The sequence below is a fragment of the Pocillopora damicornis genome, chromosome 3 (assembly GCF_964200805.1).
Source record: "Pocillopora damicornis chromosome 3, jaPocDami1.2, whole genome shotgun sequence".
NCBI lineage: Eukaryota > Metazoa > Cnidaria > Anthozoa > Scleractinia > Pocilloporidae > Pocillopora > Pocillopora damicornis.
Window position 1 is genome coordinate 26,629,013 of NC_142672.1, and position 19,642 is coordinate 26,648,654.

Here is a 19,642-nt window from a genome sequence, read left to right on the forward strand (position 1 = left end):
CTTAAAACTTGTCACAAACAATGGTTTACTACTTCTTATGATGACGCACAATCACTCTTTAGAATGAATTCCTAGGAGAGAATAAACGATTGTGCATCGGGTATTGAAATTTGAACAGTCATAGTCACGAAACAGAAGAGAAGATAATTCAGGTAAAATATATATCTAATTTACCTAAGTCTAATTTACTCTCACGTCTATGTTATGCATCAGCTCCCGCTTAATCTATTGCCAGTTTTTGTCTAATTTCCAGTCTTGAAAAAAGTTAAAAAACGTCTCTCCTATAAAACTTTATTGGCAATTTTTCTCGGAATTCGTGTCATCCTCTTTCATCTTACTAACCACATATTGTTAATAAACAATAGTTCATATGTTGCCAGTTGCCTTTCTTCTCTAAATGGAAGTGGTTGTCAAAAATCGTTTGGCACTAAAGTAAACCACGTGACGTCTGACCAATCAAATGACAGGGATTGAAAGATATTGGAGCTTCACTACAATTTACCCCCACAGATCTCCGACGGATTAATTTTCACGGGTACGACGACGCTTGAGCGTTAGCATGTTGGCACCCGATTATGACTGACCTTTGAGACGGAGAAGTACTACACAATTTCCTTTTTCCTTGCTTTATTTGTAGGTTATTTATTCACGGCGAAAGACGCCTTCGTTTTCGAAATATTAGTTTGTACATATCATCAATAATTCCGTTGCAATCATTGCTTGGATTACGACACTACTGAGAGGGAAATTTTGGAAAGGAACAATATGGGACGTGAAAATCGTCTTGTTCTGGTGTTAGTTCACGTTTGTATTGAGCTGGGTGTACTTGTGAGTGGAGCCATCGTGTATCCATCGTTGCATTGGAGTTTTCAAAACCCCCTGTAAGTACTGGTAATAATTGAAGTACATGTTCATTGTTGTATGTATTTACTAGTAGTAAAACCACACTAATTTTAATACTACAACTGAAACAGCCGCCTTCTTTAGAGAAGTCAGCCTAGGATAGGACCACAGTAAAGCGACAGCGGAATGATTGGTAAAGTTTCCGCACAGCCCCATACTACATTATGCATTCAGTTCTTGGATAAAGAAAACAATGACAAAAACAATACATTGCCATTAGGAAAACAGATCTGTTTTACAATAGTATGGGGCTGTGCGGAAATTTTACCTGAATTAATTATTATCTTACAAACCACAAAACGCATGTAAGCAACTTAACCGGAAAGGTTTTGAACCATAGGTGAGAAAATAGGCAAACTTTATATATATTATATGAGATCCGACGGATTTTTTTGTTGATTAACTGAGAACGTGAAGTGATCGCTGGTGAAACTTATGCACTGAAGTAGACGGTGTTTAGTCGCACGGTCCTTGTTTTTAACTCTGTTTTTATCGCACAACTTCAGAGCGAAGGAGAATTAACTTTAATTCTATGGAAAGGCTTTTTGTAATGCATTTGGAATGAAAGCTAACACCCTCAAATCAAGGGTCATCTTCAAGGAAAAAGTGTATTTGCTTAAGCTAAAAGCCAGTCGTGTCTTTTCTATAAGCAGAAATGACAACAAGTCCAAACTACCGCATGATCTTGGCTTATAGCCATATAAATAGGCAGGGTTTCAGACCTTTCAATATTATTTTTGCTGTCGTATTACGTTGCATGGGGCAGTTTCGTGTCTGCTGTCAGAACTTCCTTCTTCCCTAGCCTTTAGCACTTATCCTTAATGCGCTCTATTTTTGGGGATAAAAATTTGAATAATCTTTTTCCTTTATGGATCATTTGTTTACCCCTGAAAAAAGCTTTATTTTGACAGTGTTTGAATCAACCGAGTTCAGATATCTATCAACCACATCCAATTTAACTTAAAAGTTTCTCCAGTTATGAATCAAGTAGCACTGCGAACTAAACTTCTCCAGTACAAAACAAAATTGAGAAAAGATAGTTGGCTTTTGAAAACTAGCGAACAGCTGGTGCGTCATGCATCTACAAATAGCTATGTTATTTTTACAAAGATAAAACCCAACTCTTCCAACTCCTCTAGTTTTGAATGCAAGCATGTGTTTAGATGTATGATAAATACAGACATGTGCATCACAGACTGACAGGTGTTTCAGTTTGGAAGTCACTTTCATTTATCAAAAAATAAAGTTTCTTGTTCCTACATGCCCCTAGGACATGCTTGTGGCTGACAGAAGTGCTAGGAGCAACTTTCAAGAACATTTTGTAGCTTTTCTTTGTCATCGATCACAGTACACTCTGTAGAGAACATGGAAGAGTGCTTTGTATTTGAATGTTGTAGACCTCAAATAGCAAATCAAAAGTTTCAATATATGCAATACATTAGGAACATGAATGGATATATACAAAAGTCCTCATTTTACTTACATGTGTAAACCTGTATCTACAATAGTAATGCTTTATTAGGCACTGATTAGAAATGCTTTCCTAACTACAAAATTGAAAGGGAAAGTTGAAAGACTTGTAATAAAAAATTCTTATACTCTGTTTTTCATGACATCATACAATATTTGGAGTAAGCCAACTTCCAACTTTGAGGTTGTTTGAAGGATTTTATTTAGGACTTCATGATCATTGACTGAAACTAGAAACAATGCACTTATTGTAATAGAAATATCATTTGATTTTTAAACGAAACAGTTATAGCTGCAGTGCTTTTGTTAGCCAGCTAATTCCACGTGGTTATACATTTTCTTAAAATTGTTTATCTTTTGTTTCTTAACAGCAGTGGGAAGTAGATATATTTGTAACAGACAACTGTCTCTGCCATAAAATTTCATCTCAATATTTTATAGACAATTAAAACTCCATTATTAGTACAAAAGATCTTTGTGTCCTTTCTATTTATTCTTGATGATGATGAATACAGACTTCAAACATTAGCGGCATATGTAAAGTTGTTGCCTATTGAAGTATTCTTAAAAGTGATACATCATTTTTAATGGGGGCTCCTTTATCATAGTTTTGTTATTTACTAATAGTTATAAATGTTGTAGAACTTTCTATACTTGATTTTGTTGAGGTTGGGAACATGAACAGTGATAAACTTAGAGTGAGTTTAATGACTAAAACTTAATGAAATATTCTAATATATAAGCAAAACAATGCTGTTTATTTGCTAAGCTGACAAAATTATCTTCAGAGTGGTGCCAAGTATTCAGTCTTGGAATTTTATCATTGGATGTATCTGATTTTTTGAAATGATTATTAACTATCCTAGATATATGTCATGGCTATTTATTGTTTCTCAAACTTTACCTTGTTTTCACTCTGGCAATCAAAATTTGAAGCAAAGGAAACTGAAAATTTCAATGATCTGACAATCTGAAACATCAAGAAGAGAAATTGAACAACAATATCTACAATGTGGCCACTGGACCAGATCCAATTTACACAACAAGATCCAAAATACAATTAGTGTTAAAAGGTTTCAAAATTCAGTGACTTTCCTTTCTGGGTTGTAGCCAAGTTACATATAAGCAACAAACTCTATTGATTAGTCAATTACATGTATTCAGTGTAACACCATCCCAGTTGTAATCAACCCATGTTTTTCCCAAGTTGAACAACAGATTGACAGAAACATTGCATAATGATATTAGAGATAAGTTAGAGGTATTATACTCAGCACTAATCAGGTGTGAATCCCATTTATGAGACTGATAAGTGGAAAACACACAGGAAATGGCCTCTTGATATAAGAATTTGATAATGTTTTTATCTTTAGAAGCAGGGTTTAAACTGTTCCCGTGTGGTTGAATCAATAAAACAACTGTGGATAAAGATTGCATTTAAGCATCTTAAGTCACATAGTTCAAGGTTAAGCTGGTTTAGAACTTTTTTATCACTTGGTGTTTTGATCAAGATAAGAATTCACAGACTCATGAAATCTTTATTGTTTATTGTTATGATCATGGCAGAATAATTGATTCTTATCTTTCAGCAAGAGACAGAGGTGATTGAATATTCTTTGCAAAGTTAATAAAAGTAATAGCATAGGTTAAAATTGGCTTGGCAGGTTTTAAATTAAATCACGTTTTGCATTTCTGCCTAACATCTAAAAACAGTAATTTAGTAGTTGATGTTGTCAAAAATGGAGTTGACACAGTGTACCCATTACATGGTACTTATTAATTATCTTCACATCCTGCAAAATGTTTGCCAAAGGGCACTTTTGTGTTTCAATTTCCCAATGCTCTTAATTGAGAAAGATCTTGGTTCTTAGTTCTAAGTTATGTGGTGCACAGGACCTCATGGCTGCACTGAGAAATCTGTTCATCATGCAAAAAACTTACAGGTACTTGCTCTGAGTGGATTCAAACTTGCAAGTTGCTGAGTTGTGACTTGAGAAATTGTATCTATGTCTTTGTTTCTGCTTGTGGATGACCATTAAAATTATGATCACAATAAAGACATCATGTAAAAAACAACAAGGTTGGTTCTGAACCTTGGAGTTTGCCTGTTAGTGCACTGTAATTGGAAAACCACATACCCTAAAGTATAATGTTAGCTTATTGTTTATCAGAAAAAAAGACATCAAATACAAGTAATAGTTATTTTAGAGTCAGTTCACTTCTTTCCCTGCCCTTCTAAGATAACTTGCTCTTTCCTCTTTCTGTTTTTATTCTGTCTGTCATTGTCTATTTTATAAGAAACCTTCAACATGAGCCTTCACCAGGCCTTGTGGTTCTCCCCAAGATTCCATGACTCAGGATGTTCATCAAAGATTCTTTGAATCTTAGCAAAGAATGACAGACTCTTCTTAAAATGCTTCAGCTCTCCAAAGAGGATTGTTTAGACATGGCCTATCTATCTAAGTCCATTGCTCCTCTTAGGGCATAGGGCTTCAACAAAAGTCCGCCAGAGACAGATCTCTGTTCTGGACCATCCTTTTTCACTGGCTCCACGAGCGGTTGATCTTTGTGATGTCAACCTGGAGGTCATGAAGCCAGGTGTTCCTTGGTTACCCTCTCTTTCTCTTGCCTTGGGGATTCAAGCCGAGGGCCTGTCTTCTGATATTTGTTGGTTGACAAAGGGTGTACCCTCTCCATTTCCATCTTTACCTTTTGATTTCATCTTCTGTTGGTTGTTGGTCGGTCTTCCTCTGGAATTCTGTTGTGCTGATGATGTCTGGCCAGCAGATCCCTAGAATTATTCTCAGGTCTTTAACAAGTTGCTTATTAGACAATTGTGCATAATGAGGCTGCTCCATTGTAATTTGTTTCTGACTGGAATGATCTCTCTCTGTGGTCTTAGCACGATTCAATGTCCTTTTAAAAGGTTAACATTATAAAAGTAACTGAATGTAATGGGTTGTTGGAAGCTTCACATTGACTCAGACCGCTACACGAGAAAACATGACGTATGATCTTTTGCATAATGCTCCTTCAAGCTGTTGAAAAAGATTTGGAATTGTCATAGCTTTTCACATTGGTAGGTTACTTTTTCCTCACACACCCTTGCATTCTTTTTTGTGTTATTCATGCCAAGACTGTGTGATAGGTTTAACTGCTGTAGCTGTTTACTCCTTACACCCTAACATCAGTTTACACATTCTCCTTACTGTTCTCTAAACATTTCTAAGATGCTGACAAGGAGAATTTGTTTAACAATCAAGGGCCTCTTTAGTTGATGATCATTTCCTTTATTCTCAAGACCTTGAAGTCAGATTCAGAGGTGATGTTGTAAGGAGAAATAGGATGCTTGTCACTCTCAGGGGCTTAGGGGTTGTGGCACAACAATTGGAACCTTAAAAACAAAGCATCATAAATTTTACAAATTTAAACATTTTGAAAATGAGTTACAAAAGTGTAGCAGCCTGAGGATAGCAGTGATTGCTTAAGCCATGGCAAAGGTTCACTGTGCAGCAAGAAAGGAGTGAACACAGAGAGGACCTTGAACAGTTGTCAGGCACCTATTACTCACTTATACCACCATAGCAATTAAACTGGATTTAATTGTTATTTAACACTTCTTGCCAGTTATATGCATCTTAATGATTTTTCTTCGTTATTTTTCAGATTTAAAAATGGAAGCTATCGCTTAAATGTCCTTCCTGGATCCAAATTAAATGTGATCTGTCCACATGTAGCAGTATCTCTAGTGGAGAGATCGGATACTGATACTGGTTATAACTGCGAAAATTTTTGGCGAGTAGATTTTAACAGTTATCAGACTTGCAATGTGAACAATAACAGCATACCACAGAACAAGATATTCTTATCATGTGATGATCCACGTCAGATGCAGTTTGAGACACTTGTGTTTCAGCCTTTTAACGCTGACCCGTCTCGAGTATTCAAGAAAGGAAAGGTCTATTATTTCATTTGTAAGTGTGTTTTGTGTCTTATAATATTTCAGCAAACATAACACATGGTCTCAGCTTTGTCAATTCTATGATTTTTTTTTCTTTTTAAAAAAAACTTCTATCTTTCACCTAATTAACAATCATCCATCTTTCTCTCCTGTATGGCAAAAGATCAAGGCCTTTGAAGGTAGATCAGAGAGTCCAGCTTTCATAAGGCTGGAAATCCGTTATTATAATTGCCTTTCAAGAGAATGATATAAGATGCAATGCAATCAATGGTTCTTATTCCCTTCAAACTAATCTTTTATAAGTAGTGGTCAACTATATGTATGAAAATTAAATAACAGACTAAGAAACTTGGAAAGCAAGCAGGACTTGCTGTACTTCCATTAAATATAATAGCATCTCTCACTAGCATTTGGAAGTAGAAGATTGTTACCTCCTCTAAGAGGATGTTCTTCATGATACACACCTGATGTTTTTCTTTTCTGTTGTTTAATTCAAGGTCAGTAGACCGTTTCCTTATCCCTATAATTGCCTTAAGCTCTGATTTATTCACTTTGATGAAGAGCTATCACTCAAAATGTAAGCTTTGAAACTCAATGGTGGCCAATTTACATGATCAACTTAGTTGATATATACTAAATTACTTTGTTATACTCTCCCACTGACACAGTGCCACAGTTTCTTCAGAGGAGTACTGCCCTAATTGTATTACTTTGTGTACTGTGTGAAGAAAAACCAATCAAGATTCCTGTTTTTCACAACAGGAATGTTCATGTAGCCTAGCTCTTTGGAATTTGAATTTAAAAGCACTATCTTCATTTCTTGCTTCTGATGTTGTTATTTTTATTTTCTTGTATTACACCTGCAGCTACCTCAACTGGATCCTATGATTCATTGAAGGAAAGAAGAGATGGACATTGTCTAACAAAAGACATGAAAATGCAAATATATGTTTGTACAGGACCTGAGGGTAGGGTTATTTTATAAACAGTTTCTAGTTATGTTATCAATCAGACAGTAGCAGTCCTTGTTCATTAATCAGTAAATAAATTACAAAATGGTATCTTTTTCTCATTCATTTTCACCCAACTTTGACTTCTGAGTTCCAAAATTGTTATAACATGTTGAATGATGGGTATTTTGTGCTTTTTCCTTTTACTAGATACAAACTGCATTGCTAAGAAACCTACTACTAAACCACCCCAGGTTGCTGTAGAAACCTTGATAACAAATACAACATCAGCCCCAAGTACAGTTAGGCTGGAAACGACAAAGTTGTCTTCTTCAAAACAGCCATCACCTCCTCAAACTAACAGCACTGAAACTGACATACTATCCCCTTCACCAAGTTTTCATGGTCATCCAACTTTAGGAGATCAACCTCTTGCTGAAGCAAGCAAAAAAGAAAAAGATAGTTCCCACAGTACGAATGGTAAACATCATTGCATGCATGTACCTTTTAACCGTAGATAATAACTTCTAGACCACTTCCAAGTTCTTCTGGTTCAGTGTAGCAATCAATTAACTCTCTTTTGGTTTGTTATCCTTTAGAGCAGTAGGGTTTTGTTTCTATTACATTTACGTTTATCTTTTTCACAGGAACAGCTATACTTGGTGCTTCGCTGGGAATTATTCTGCTTATTTCAATTGGATTCAACTGTTACTGTTTCTGGTGTGTATGAAGTAATCTGCTCACATATTTATTAATCAATTGTTAATAATTGATTTAAACTTTCTGACGGTGATTGAAAAAATTGATTTACAACAAAGCTAGTAAATTTGTCTGATCAAATTCAATTGCTCAAGAAGCTAGAGTTGCTCTCAGCTACGCCTCAGGCAACTCTTACACATCTTTTGTGCTCTCCAAACTTCCTGCATGCTTCATATCTCAATGAATGCACGCTGATGTATGAACCAGTTGTTAATTTTACAAGGTACATCTTTATAAATCTCATTTTGTGTTATTTCTGAAAATGCTAAATCTTGTGTTGTGTCAACTATACTAGTGGTGTTTACTCATAGGAGATTTACATTCCTAAGTCTTGATGTCATCATCTCTCCCAATGTTTTGCAATTTGTCTAGAAATCTATGTGGTTGTATGAGACAGTTAAACAAGTAATCATAGCCATTACAATTTCCTCAAGTGTGATTGGGGTGATTTCCTCAAATGATTAGTTGGTAACAGCTGACTCTTGATTAACAAATTGGACTCCTGCTTCACAGTTGTCTGATTTTGTTTGTTGCTGGTATGATTACAAACTGAATTGATCAAGGGACAAATTTTGGTCTAGAAAAATTTTTGTTTTGTTGGTTGCATCTGCATTAAAAATTTCAAAGCTATCAAATTTTGTCAGGGCCTGATCTGTTCATGAGACCAGCCAGCATAGTTGCTAAAAGACTCCACCTCCAATTTCCAGGATGTATCCTAAGTCATTTTAAAATTTTAGAATCCCTGAGTTTTGCAGCAAAAGACAATTTTTGCCTCTCTAATGAGCTAATGTCAGTTCAATTACATGCTTGTTGAAGCTTATACAACAAATTACTGTCAAGTTTTTTTACAGTTTTGTTTATTTAGTTTATTTTGCCAAATTTTTACCCGCAACAAATTTTGATGGCAGTGCATGTGAAGATTTGTCCACTTTGGCCAAAATTTGTCAACCACAAACCATCTGCTCTTGAAAAATGTTGGTGATGACAGAAAATTTGTCTCAATAAACAACTTTGTTGCTAGTGCAGAAAGGCCCTAAATTGAGATCAACCAAGAAAAAGAAAAAGAAAATCTTATTTGTACCACTGGGGCTTTTAAAGTGTTATCAATTTTGGTGACAAACCTATGAGCTCCAAGTTTTATCTTTTCTGTGGAAAGGGTACCAGAATATTCTAAGGCATGTCTTTCTGTTTTTTTCAGGAAGCCGAGATTACAATCATCAAAACAGGGTGAAAAAAGCGGTCCTCCCTCAACACCAACACATGTGTAATGATTTCATTCACAAAAATGATGTAGTTTAGATATAATATCATCATTATAGATATCAGTTAAAATTTATGATAAAAAAATGGCAGTAATTACTGCTAATAATGATAAAAAAATGTTTCAGGTTTGTAACTCATTTAAATCTCAGTAAATTTGTTAGTATCGAAGTTTAGACAGTGTCCCATTGATTCAGTAATAGTCAAGCTCTGAGTGTCTTGGCAAGCCTATACATTTAATAAAAACCTACAGGGAGAAACAATATGTATCTGGCTGCAATACTGGGATTGTTCAAAGCTCTCCTTGTTTCATATTCAATGCCTGAAACAAACTGTAAAAATCTGCAAGTCAGTGTCGAAGGGACTTACACATTACACACTTAACTATTTTGTATTGGAGTGTTAAAAAGACACTGGCTCAATGTGGACAGACTAAGCTGTGCCACTTATGGAAGATAGGGATGGTCTTTTTATATTGTGTTCACTTTATTTATGTAAATTAAGATATCAAGAAAAAGAAAATCACTATTTGCCAAGGATAGAACCAGTGGCCTCAGAAGTTGATTGGGTTGAAATCGTTGTGTCGTGTATCCAATTTTTAAATATCAATTGATTGACTCTTAGCTATGAAGAACAGTTAGTGTTCAAGAAATTAATCCCTTGTTCATCATTTGTAAGAGAACCCTTTATATGTATTTCAGTGGTGGCACAATTGACATTGTTGGCATTTGTATGTAAATACCTACACCTTACAGGCCTTTGTATGCATGTTTTGAAGAGTGATTCATGTAATCTTTTTTGTTTTATTTTTGGGAGGCTGAGTTTGTATTAAGCAAGTAAATTTCAACTGTATAGTATTGTGTAGAAATGATTTAAACATTTGCAACGTTGTACCTTTTTGAAAAAATTAACATTTACTGTTAGAACTGTTGTTGGGTCCTGTTGTAACTGTCATGAATGAGAGAGGTGTCAATACAGTCAAACCTGTATTAGGCAGTCCTCCTGTATTAATCACTACAATTTTCACCTCTATTAAGTGGTCACCCTGTGTTAAGGAATCCATCTTGCCTGCTCAGGTAACCAATCAAAACACAGGATTCACTTCCAATTGCCCCTTGGCACTACCAGCATTATAGCAATTTTTTATCACCTTTGTTCGCATTATGGCTGCTGCCAATAGGGAACCTGTGAACTTTATCCTAATAAAAATCTAATAATCTGATATACATATACAGTAAAGTGATCTCAATCATTTTGTTAGTGGTGTGTAACAGTGATATATGTAGCCATTTTTAACCCTCTTAATGCTACTGACATGATCGTATGGGGAGCAAAATAATCTAGTCTTAAGTGATAAGGGTTTAGATATATAAAGGATTAAGAAATTCAGCAATATCAAATGGTCTCAATATTCTAAATTGTCTAATCACAAAGAAAAATGATAAGTAAATATTAAATATATACTAAAGTATCACGAATATTATGGAGTATGCTTCCCTATAATCAACAGTTAATAATAATGAAAACATTTGTCCTTATTCAAAATAGATGAGCTTTCTATCTCAAAGGTAGAGTTATTGATGTCCACATGAATATATTTTAGATAGCTTTTAAATGTGACGCTCTCACAATTTTAAACTCGGTTTAGCATAGCACTCCATGACAATGTTCCTCTATGCTTGAAGGAGAGTCTTGCAATTTTTTTTTTCTTATTTTGGGTGGGGGAGGGGGTCTTTCCATCTCAAATTTCTTGCTTCGTCTGGTTTTGTGCTTTGTCCCTCTCAATACATCAAGGAAGCGCGTTGACCTGACAAATTCTCTGATGGGCTCCTGTCACTACCTTTATTGTGATTTATTACCTTTATTCTCATGTCAATGTCTCTTGTCAGATTTCAAGAAAGTAAACAATACTTGATCGGGTTATCTTTTCTTAACAAGTGGGAGACCGGTTCACTTTAAAATTACCGATTTTTATTGATTGATATTTTTTGGCACAAATGGCTCCTCACATGATCAAGCACTGTATGTATTTTCCAAAACTTCCTCCTCTTAGTTTACACGGAATAGTTCTCGTAACCGCGGATGTAGAGGAAATACGAAAATTGTAAACCTCTTACAAGGAATGACACGCTCATTACAAGGCATAAAACCAGAACCTCGTTAACTTGGATTTCATGACTTTTTCCGTGGGGTGCCTGTGCATACCACGGTAAAAATCCGGTTAGGTTTCTTTTTCATAGCATGGAAAAATTGCAAAGCCAGCCAATAGGAGTGCGTAAAACCTTTATGGACTTGTAAATATAAGTAGCTGGACTGATCAGAAGCGGACAAAAATAATCCTGTGCTCTTCTGACAAAAGAAACCTCTGGAATTCATTTCCGCATTAATTTCACTCAGTCGACTAAACTAGCGGTCACATTAAGAGTGTTCTGGGGCATTTTCGTTCCGATGCAGAAAACTTATCAGATACAAGCTGAAGAAAACCGCGTAAACAGAGATCATTGTGTTACAATGCAAATATATATTGAACTACTGTGAGACTAAACGTGACAGAATTAGAAAACAGAGGAATTAGGCTTGTACAAGTGAAGAAAGATCTGGATTCCAGCGGTTAAATTTGACGAATTTTCGATAAACGCAGGATACTATTTTGTGCTGTTTTTGTTGGCTATAAGTACGTTAATTATTCTGCAGAGTCGGATGTTCACCATAATTGTGGATCTCTCCGTAATTTTCCGGAACCTTAGCTTTTGAAATAAGAGCAACCTTGCATTGTTGCTAGAACAATAATTACAAGTTCACGACAACGTTTCATCTGTAGGTTGAGTGCTTTATACACAAGTTGGCCATAGGTACCTTTAATTAGATAAAGGAGATAGTAGAATTTATTTGGCATGCTGTGGTGTTTTAATGGTTTTTTTTTTTTCGTAAGAGATAAAATATGAGCGGGAAACCTTTATGAGCATTTAAAACAGCTCACCGTTTAAATGCCCATAAAGGTTGGACGCGAAATTTTATCTTAGTTGTGAAATGAAAGCAACACAATATAACACTAAATGGGGTAGCAAAGTCTTCGAGGAATAGCTGCGGCGGCGGCAAATACATGTGCAATGTTAGATGCTGTTGGAGTGGCCGATCTGAAATGCGAAGATGTTAAAGATCTGATCGGTCACTAGAACTTATGTCGCCAAATGGGCTAAACTTTTGGTTGAGCAAGTTTGTTTGTGACCAAGCAAAATGTTAATTTGTGCGATTAACCGTCATTTGGGTGAGACGGAAGGAGAGGATGTAATAAACGTTCTCAACAAAGCAGACAAGACGCATGTAAACGTTTAGGTTATATGTAGACAATGGATAGAGGAAATTCTAAGTGTAATTTACTATTCTTTGTTGTATTAAGCTAGTGATTGATATGTCAAACTAGCAATTGATTAATAAACTTTGTACGAATTTCAGGGCTCGTCTTTATTGAAGTTAGACATACCAAGTAGGGGAGTTGGAGATCTTTATGATAATTAATCCTATCGCTAATTCAACTAATCCATAATTCATCAACCCCTGCCTTTCCCTGCTACCTTTACAAACCCTCCCCATGCTTTCATTCAGTTGATTTATATCGGGTTTTACAGAGGTAAACATGTGACTGAAATTTTGACTGGTCATAATTTGGTGAATTATTAGTATAGGAAATTACATGATTTCGAGTGCAATTTGTGGTCTTTGAAAAATTAGCAAGTGCTTGTTTATTCCAAATTGCACGAGAAAAATCATGTGATTACGTGTTAATAATATACATGGAAAAATACGAGATGGCTTATCATAATTAAACATAAGCAAAGCGCGCGCGTCAAGTGCAAAAATAATTTATTCAAACCTTGCGTTCGGTCAAAACAACCGCCTACGATCAAAACAATAATAAATTATGCAATGATATCTTCACATCTTTAAGGTGCAAAAAAGTTCAGATTCTGGCCAAAACAGTTCAAGGAATTGTTCAGTCAGTGTCCGAATCACATTCGATGAAATGGAGTCGATGAAATGGAGTCGTCACCATGTTTGTTTTTAACTTCGGCGTGTGATCGCTCGAGCAAAGTGTTAAACTGGGTCGGCTCGTAATTTTCGATTTCCTGGGCAATTCCCTTATCTAAACACCACTTTTTCCAAACCGACAACCAAACAGCAGTGCTTTTTACAGTGTTTTCGTTGTTTAAGCTGTTTTTCAGCTGCGGTGGCGAAAGAAAGCCTCCTTAAAACACCGGCCATTGTTTCGCTCGCAAATTTTCAAATTTTGTTGCGACATCCAAGGCTCGCATTTGATAGGCTATCTGTGAGTTTCTTTGATTATTGACCAATCAGAATGTCTGATTTGTTTCTTTCTTTGCACTGAATTAACCCTCTTCTGCACTAAATTACCTGAAAACTGCATTTATCTTAACCAATCAGAACTAAGTAATTTTTCCCTGTATATTATTAATGACTTTATCAGGTTTTCTACAGTTGTGTACAACCCATTTCGTACTTATTGACGTATTTGATGAACAAATTACGGTGGCTAAAAATATACGTCCTCAAAGGAGGGAAACCGTTAGCAGCGGAGATAGAATGGTTTTTGCCGAGCTTTTGCCCTTAGGAGGGATGAAGCAAGCTATGAGAAACACGAGGAGATCAGTAGGTCGAGTTCCAGTTTGTTTCTGAAAAATCCAAAGGTCTTTGAGCTGCCACTCTTCGCTGTTTTCGGCTACTAAAACTCAGACACGGTTACTTCACTAAAATTCTCTACAGTGATTTCTTCGACTGAGCTAACTAGCTAATCGTGGTAGTTTACCATAATAGCACAGCTCCTTTCAATGCTACGCTCAGTCGTCAACGTATCCCACGGAATCTTCTTTCAGCGTCTTATATTCTTGAAGGTCCTTGCGAAGTAATGATCATCTTTAGAGAACCGGGGCACGATCGTTGAAATCCTGACTCAGACAAATAATTGGGAGTTACTACATCACGGGCGACGAGCGACGAGCGGGGGATAAAGAAATGACCGAAATACGAGTGGTCAGCGGGGAAACAAATTTGATACTTCATATAGAGACATATCAGTTGTATTTGCAGAAAACAATAGTGTTGTAAAGCCGAATTGTTAACAGTATACTTCGCTAAATAAAATGTCAAGCACTTTTTCAAAAGTGTTGATGGCACATATATCTTTTACTGCTGTATTAAACAATGGAGGTATCGGGAAAGGCATCGGTGGCATTCGGAAAGGCACCAAGAAGAATTATATTTACGTTTTGTAACTTACAAAAAACAATCGTATTGTAAAGCCAAAATGTTACTAGGTTAGACTTCGCTAATTCAAAAGTTAAACAATTTTCAAAACGCTTTGACTGGAACAATATTTTTACTGTTATATTAACCAATGAAGGCATCGGGAAAGACATCGGTGACACCGGGAAAGGCATCAAGAAGAATGATATTTACGATATGTAACTTGTTGTATGACGGAAAAAAGTATCTTGACTTGTTTAAGGCAGAAATCACAGTCGGTTTGCTTTTCACTTGAATTTTGCAATCTCAACTTTCGATTCCAGAAAAATGAAAAGCTAAGCAACTCTAAAAAAATTTCGTTCTAGATTTCTATATTTTTAGAGTCATTAATAAGTTTGTTTCCACAGCCTTTAGATAAGAAATTTTAAATTTCCATCAGCTGTAGTTCTTTTAGTGTTTATTATATATATTCAATCGCCTCATTTCACGTGAAAAAGGCATGTAAAAAAACACTGAGCTTCGAGAAACAGCCAAGTTAAGGCTAACGTGTTTACCATGCTCAAATATGATCAGTGCCACTCGTTTAGGAGACCTTTTTTCAGAAGATCCAGGCGTTCAAATAATTCTGTTTTCCGTGCGAAGTGTTTTTTTTCCTATTTTATTTAACAAATGAACTCGGGACGAAAACTTAATTTTCGAAGCAAACGGCAGGTGAAATGTTGTGTTGGTGTCTCTGTTCCCCCCCCTTCCCCCCCCCCCCACGTCTCTGCGAAAGGTACATCCAGACAAACTGCATGGAAAAACTGACCACAGCTATCGCACCAAATTTAAAAAAAAAAAATCTTTCAAACTAAACTGGTGAGCAGCACTCTACGAACGGTTGCTGTAAAATTTCTTTATTCATCGACGCGTTTCGTTTAACTGTCGTAGACTTCTTCGGGGAGTTTTACAATTTAACACTGAACACCTGTATTTATAAGCCATAGTTAGTGGCTATACGGGAGCCAATGACCATAAAGGCTTGGCCGGACCTACGAATAGGTAAAGGAGAAGTTGCGGAAAACTTGAAAATTTTTTGGGGCAAGGTGGGAGAATTCATTTGGGGTCCACGGTTCTGGTTTTATTTTTTCGTCACGCAGCAAGTTACAAAACGTAAATATAATTCTTCTTGGTGCCTTTCCGGATGCCACCGATGCCTTTTCCGATGTCTCTATTGTTTATTACAGCAGTAAAAGATATATGTACCATCAACACTTTTGAAAAATTGCTTAACATTTTATTTAGCGAAGGATACTGTTGATATTTCGGCTTTACAACACTATTGTTTTCCGCAACTATAATTGATATGTCTCTATATGAGTTATTAAATTTGTTTCCCCGCTGACCACTCGTACTTCAGTCTTTTCTTCATCCCCCACTCGGTCAGCATTAGATTCCATCCACCAAAACCACCTCGGTCGAGCAACATGATCTCGAGACCGAAATTACGATTATCGTTATTTCTAAATTGGCACCAAATTTATGGATATAGTAATTTCGTGGCACTCTTTACCAATGCTCTTTACACGTGTTAAATAAAGAGAAGGACTCGGTTCCACTGTCTTGCAACATTCAAGATGGCGGAGGAAAGGGGTAAATGTGCGTTCAGTTGTGATCAGCATGATCTCGACACCAAAATAACGATTACCGTTATTTCTAAATTGGCCCTGAAATAACGAATATCATAATTTCAGTGCATGTCTGAGACCTTCGGGCTCGAAGCTTGGGCACTAGTATTCAGGGAAAGATAAAATGGCGGCTTACGGCGGCGAAGGAAATCTCAGTAGTTTAATATTTTAGCGTGAAAGGGCTTGGGTGTTGTGATCTGGTTCTCAAGTAAAAATAAAATCACGGTCTGCAATGGCCCTACCACCTTTTGAACAACAAGAAAACATTGAAACGGTGGTAAAAAGCAGCAAGTTTCGAAGTCTAAACGAAAGATGGGTAAGCTGAGTTTCAGTCAAATATCATGACATTTGGGATGTAATTTCGATACCGAATAAATAGTTCTACATGGTTATACACGCATTGGATTCTGTTGTGTTCACGTGAAGGCCATTTCAGCCATTCCTGCCACTTGTAAGTGGTAGGAAATAAAAGATATGTATAGTTGTTTCGTATTGAAGCTCTGTGAAATCACAAATTTGATTTATTTCTTCTTTGTTTTAGGTGGTCATTATCCATTACTTTTGGAAGTCGATGCTGATGAGAGAGAAAAAATGTTTATGATTATTTCTTCTCTCGAACATTTTACTATTTAGGTACCAAATAATCTTGATACTGAAGACCATTGCATCCTATTATGAAAAATGTACCCCTGATTGCTTTGTCAACATGTATGATGTAATATACCTTGAGATTTGTGGGATTTTCACATGTAAACTAGAAATACCTGTAGAGGATAATGATGTATTTAATGCAAAGTGTTTTGGTACAAAGTCTGCTTTGCTGCAATCTACCTGAAGGTGCTTTTTATATGCTAGTAACACTTGCACAGCCCAGTCAAAATGTTCTTTAGTAGTAGTCAAGCTGGCTGTTGTAATTATAGGCAGCAGAGGCCAAACCTTATCCTGAAAAGCAGTCTGAAAGGTGTGAAGTCAGTGGAAGATACTTCATTGTAGGTGGCCAAATTGCAGGCTGTCAGCCCATTTTGAGTGAGTAGTTAAACTCAAGATCGGCTATTTTAACTAATTTTATTGAGAGCCAAATCCTGCAAGGCTTATATTCTGTATTAATTTGAAGTGTTACTTTTATGTTTCTTATTTTGCAGTAAATGGGCTTGTTGTGGCCATTTTTCTCTCAAACATTTTTTTCAGCTTAGTCAAAACGTTTTTTAGAAGTAGGCAAGCTGGCTATAGTAACAGAAGGTAGAGACCAAACCTTGTCCAGACTAGACGCCTAACAAAATGTTCTGTGTGGGAAGCCAAATCCCTGGTTACCGGCACATTTTGACTAGGCTATTTGTTATTTAGCTACTCTTATTATTAAAGATTATTGCATTCCTTTTTAATAATTTGCTGCCAATTGTATGCTGTATATAGCTTATGATTTGTGTGATTTTCAAGAGTAAATTAGAAATACCTGAAGATGGTAATGATGTACTAGATAACGTACTTGATGCAAAGCAATTTTGGCACAAAGTGTATGCCTTGTCCTCAGGTGATTTTAACATGCTAATAAGATTCGTTATTCAAATAATATACATCAGCTGGAATGGGAATATTGAAAGAAAAATAATAATATTTAACCATAACAAGTTTTGGTTTTATGTCCAAATTAAGCACTTAGTTGAAGATCACTGCACTGATCAGGCCCCGAAGGCCAAAAAAGTGCTGTCTGCTGTTAGTTTAATTTTTGTCATTTCTATTGATTTATTTTATTTATCAATGTTTCTTTGAGTTATAATTCATTGACCTCTTTCAATAGTGCAGGTTCGCTCGTGTAACCTAATCCCACATGTATGTATGTACAATCTCAGTTGAAATTTTGAGTGGCAGGCAAGCTGGCAATAGTAATAGGCAGCAGAGGCCAAATCTTGTCCTGAATAGAAGTCTGACATGTGTGAAATTGGCAGCTATTTCATTGTAGGTGGCCAAATTGTTGGCTGCAGCACATTTTGACCTGGCTGATTGTGTGTGTGTGTTATGTATGTGTTCTTCTTTTTAGGTGTTAAACAGGTCAAAGTACCGAAAAAAACCTCTGTGATAACTTGGTAGTCTAAGATGTAAAAATTTTTAATAATAAGGTAAAGCTTGATCATTCTTAAGAGTTTGCATCTGTTCTAAAAGTTTTGGGGAGAGTTAGGGGAGCATTATTTATACAAATGTATTTAAAAAGTAACAAAAAAATAAAAAGAACTAGGGCAAAATCCCAATTTGCTTTAAAAGTTTATTTTATTAAGAGCATAATTCTGGATATAGCTTGGGATTTGTGTGATTTTCACAAATTGTTAGGTTGTTATGTAAACTTAATTTACAAGAACCTTGTTAGTTTTCAGCTTCAAGAACAAGTACATAATTGCAGGAAAAGCTTGAAGCTTGAAAAATTGACTGATGAAACTGGAACAGATGTCATGAGATTTGTACAATAGGTTGGCCTGGGAGGGACCAAGAATTAAAGAATTCATTGATTCTCTTACACCTTTTGTCTGCATAGTGTGCTTCTGTAGAGCTTAGTTATTGCTGTAGAAAACGTTTTTGGAGGGCCCTTGAGATCACTCACTTTTGAGCTAGTTGCCCCTAGGGAAGAGGATATCTGTACTTATTATCTCCCTTGGGGGGGGGGTGAAGGGTTAAAGACTGATTCTTCTCCAGTAGCCACAAGTACCCCTGCATATGGAAATTTTGAACACTATTAAAGGGCTAGTACCCTCATTTCATACTTGAATTTCTAATTTAGTGTAAGTTATGACAAATAATGAATGTAAATTCATCTTGGTTGTACAGGTTATATCCAGCAGTCCTTAAAAAAAAATAAAAAGGTATTTTTCTGAATTAAAAAAAAAGTGTTCTTGCTTCAAAGTAAGTGCATGATATGTCATTCAATTAATGCTCTAGCAGAGTTTTTGTTTGAAATGCCAAAATCAACTTCATGAGTAAGGACAAAAAAAAAAGGCAATAAGCAAATGTTCCTCTGTATCCTTTATGTCAATTTCGGCTGAAAAACAGGTTTTTTTCCTTTTGCAAAAATTAGCTTATTTCACGACCAAAAACGATGCAAACAAGCTGAAACGTTATGTTTTCAGCAAAACAGCGATAGAATCTGCGAAAAAACAATGGAGACAAGCTAACACACAGTGTTCTCAGTAAAATTTGGGCAAACAAAACCTTAAAAACCAAAAAAAAAACAATTGCGCTGACTTGCCCATTTTTTGCCAAGATAACTGCCAAAACACTGAAAACTAGCTTGAAACTACATGTTTTTCACAAGATCGCGACGAAATCTGTCTAAAAACTCCAAAATACGGCAGAAATGTACGATTTTTGCAAAATTTTTCGCTAAAGTTGACAAAAACACTAAATTCGACTGAAAAACACGT

General features: G+C 36.0%; 1 protein-coding gene and 1 long non-coding RNA gene across 2 annotated transcripts; both read left to right on the top strand.

The window, feature by feature from the left end:
• Nucleotides 1-450: 450 nt before the first annotated feature.
• Nucleotides 451-10,778, top strand: LOC113684297 (ephrin-B2a). The gene is made up of 6 exons (XM_089199329.1): nucleotides 451-881; nucleotides 6,040-6,347; nucleotides 7,201-7,302; nucleotides 7,495-7,764; nucleotides 7,932-8,004; nucleotides 9,242-10,778. Exons 1-6 carry the CDS (start codon nucleotides 766-768, stop codon nucleotides 9,309-9,311), a joined length of 939 nt encoding a protein of 312 aa, XP_089055455.1. The 5' UTR covers nucleotides 451-765; the 3' UTR covers nucleotides 9,312-10,778.
• A 5,386-nt stretch (nucleotides 10,779-16,164) lies between these two features.
• Nucleotides 16,165-18,741, top strand: LOC149049105 (uncharacterized). Its single transcript, XR_016184688.1, has 2 exons — nucleotides 16,165-16,548; nucleotides 16,774-18,741. It is a non-coding gene; the product is annotated as an uncharacterized LOC149049105 (long non-coding RNA).
• The last annotated feature ends 901 nt before the right edge of the window (nucleotides 18,742-19,642 follow it).